The 2,507-nt window shown below is 53.3% G+C and overlaps 1 protein-coding gene across 1 annotated transcript in view; it reads left to right on the top strand.

Moving 5' to 3' along the window:
* EMH_0039430 (uncharacterized protein) overlaps positions 1-2,507 on the top strand; it is a gene marked incomplete at both ends in the record, with an annotated part of 5,175 nt that overhangs the window by 1,139 nt on the left and 1,529 nt on the right. The window contains 3 exons of the mRNA XM_013495396.1: positions 340-985; positions 1,088-1,429; positions 1,825-1,977. Of these exons, the coding sequence (XP_013350850.1) occupies positions 340-985; positions 1,088-1,429; positions 1,825-1,977 (1,141 nt within the window). The remainder of the gene's footprint in view (positions 1-339; positions 986-1,087; positions 1,430-1,824; positions 1,978-2,507) is intronic.

The following is a 2,507-nucleotide window of genomic DNA, read 5'->3' as shown; positions in this document are numbered from 1 at the left end:
TTTCTTTTTCTTCTTTTTGTTGTTGTTGTTGTTTTTCTTTTTTTTCTTTTTCTTTTTTCTTTTTTTTTTTGTAGTAGCTGTTGTTGTTCTTCTGCTGCCTCCTTTTCCTTTTCTTTATCTTTTTCCTTTTTTTCTTTTTCTTTTTCTTTTTCCTTTTTTTTTTCTTTTTCTGTCTCCTTTTGTCTCTTCTTTTTCTTTTGTTTCTTTTTCTGTCTCTTCTTTTGTCTCCTTTATTTATTGTCTCTGTTTATTTTATCTGTTTTCTTTGTCTGTCTTTATCTATCTTTTTTTTATGCTGCTGCTGCTGCTGCTGTTGCTGCTGCTGTTGCTGCTGCTTAGGTTTCACGGCTGCTGCAGCGGGTGCAGCAGCAAACAGCAGCAGATCTGCTGCAGCGTGGTTGTGCTGCTGCTGCTGCTCGTGTTGCAGCAGCAGACACAGCAGCAATTGCTGCTGCATGCAGAGGAGACCTTCGTCAGGCATTGGGTAGCTTGCAGCTTGCTGCTGCTGCTCCTGCTGCAGCACCTGCAGCAGCAGCAGCAGCAGCAGCAGCTGCTGCTGCTGCTGCTGCTGGGCCTCAAACCCCTCCGCGACGTGGAGGGGGGAGACAGACGTCTGCTGCAGCAGCAGCAACAGCAGCAGCAGCAGCAGCAGCAGCAGCAGCAGCAATGTGGTGTAAGGATATGCAGCTCGCCTCCTTTCATGGCCTAGGAAAATTTCTCTATGGAAAGAGAATCCCTTGCTGCAGCAAACAGCAGCAGCAGCAGCAGCAGCAACAGCAGCAGCAGCAGCAGCAGCAGCAACAGCAGCAGCAGCAGCAGCAGCAGCAGCAGACATTGACATCGCAGTCTTATTACCCTCCCTGGCCAGCTACAGCAACAGCAGCAGGAGCAGCAGCAACAGAAGCAGAAACAGCAGCAGCAGCAGCAGCAGCAACAGCAGCAGCAGCAACAGCAGCAGCAGCAGATGATGCTGAACCATCACGGGGTATTTGGGGGGGCATGCGATGGGCTCCAGTTAGTTGTAAGGCCCCCGCTGCTGCTGCTGCTGCTGCTGCTGCTGCTGCTTGTGCTGCTCCTGTTGCTGCAGGTCTCCCGGCCTACAGCAGCAGCTGCTGCAGCACTGCAGCACCAAATACAGCAGCAACTGCAGCAGCAGCAGCAGCAGCAGCAGCAGATGATAGTCTATGGGACGATGACCTTGATGATCTGCTGGCAGCAGTTGAGCAGCAGCAGCAGCAGCAGCAGCAGCAACCGCAGCAGCAGCAGCAGCAGCAGCAGCACCAGCAGAAGCATGAGCAGCAGCTGCAGCAGCAATTGGATTGGTCGCATGCTGTTGCTGCTGCAGCAGCAGCAGCAGCAGCAGCAGCAGCAACAGACCCTGAGCCGCCTATGATAAAACAACAACCCCACCATTATATCCTACGCGGAAGTGAGCCTGCTGCTGCTGGTTTTGCTGCTGCTGCTGCTGGCTTTGCTGCTGCTGCTGCTGCTGCTGCTGGTTCTGCTGCTGCTGCTGCTGCTGCTTTTGCTGCTGCTGCTGCTGCTCTTGTTGCGTTTGCTGCTATTGGGTTTCTGCTGCTGTAGCTGCTGTTGCTGCTAGAAGGCTCCCAAGGAGCAGCAGCAGCAGCAGCAGCAGCTGCTGCTGCTGCTGCTGCTGCTGCGGATTGCACTTGCTGTTGCTGCTGCCTGAGCAGCAAGGCAGCACCAACCGCTCTACATCTGTTGTTTTTATTGTTGCTGCTGCTGTTGCTGCTGCTGCTGCTTCTGCTGCTGCTGCTGCTGCTTCTGCCGCTGCTGCTGCTGCTGCTGCTGCTGCTGCTGCAGGTGATTGGTTGTGGGCAGCAGATATTTCTGTTCGTTATTTCTCTCCTTGCGGCTCTCCGCTGCTGCCTCCTCCTCCGCATGCAGCAGCAGCAGCAGCAGCAGCAGCAGGGGAGCAGCAGCAGCAGCAGCAGCAGCAGCAGCAGCAGCAACCACGTCAGCTATCTTTTATAGAGTTATATCCTAAGGAGACTCGCCCTTGTCTTTATTTCTCTCCTGCTGCTGTGCTGCAGCAGCTGCAGCTAGACTATGATGGTTTTGTGTTGCTGCTGCAGCAAAACTATATACATTTCTTTGAAAGTATAGATGATGTTGCTGCTGCTGCTGCTGCATTTGCTGCTGCTGATGCTGCTGCTGCTGCTGCTGCTGTTCATAGTTACAAAAGATATACAGCAGGAGCAGCAGCAGCAGCAGCAGCAGATATGTCTGCTTCTGCTGCTGCTGCTGCTGCTGCTGCTGCTGCTGAATACTGCGGCAGAGCTGTCTTAGATTCAAACCTCCACCCTTGCTGCCCATCCCGCAGCAGCAGCAGCAGCAGCAGCAGCAACAGCAGCAGCAGCAGCAGCAGCAGCAGCAGCAGCAGCAGGAGCTGGGGCTTTGCGTTCTCTGGCAGCTTAGCTGCTGATGTAAGAAAAACACAAAAAAATGTTGCTGCTGCATGGGCAGCATATAAGCGAGCAACACGT

The sequence above is a fragment of the Eimeria mitis genome, genomic scaffold (genome assembly GCF_000499745.2).
Source record: "Eimeria mitis Houghton genomic scaffold, Emh_scaff1555, whole genome shotgun sequence".
In the NCBI taxonomy this organism is placed as follows: Eukaryota; Apicomplexa; class Conoidasida; order Eucoccidiorida; family Eimeriidae; genus Eimeria; species Eimeria mitis.
The sequence above is the reverse complement of the archived record's forward strand: the minus strand, read 5'-3'. Positions and strand labels throughout refer to the sequence as shown.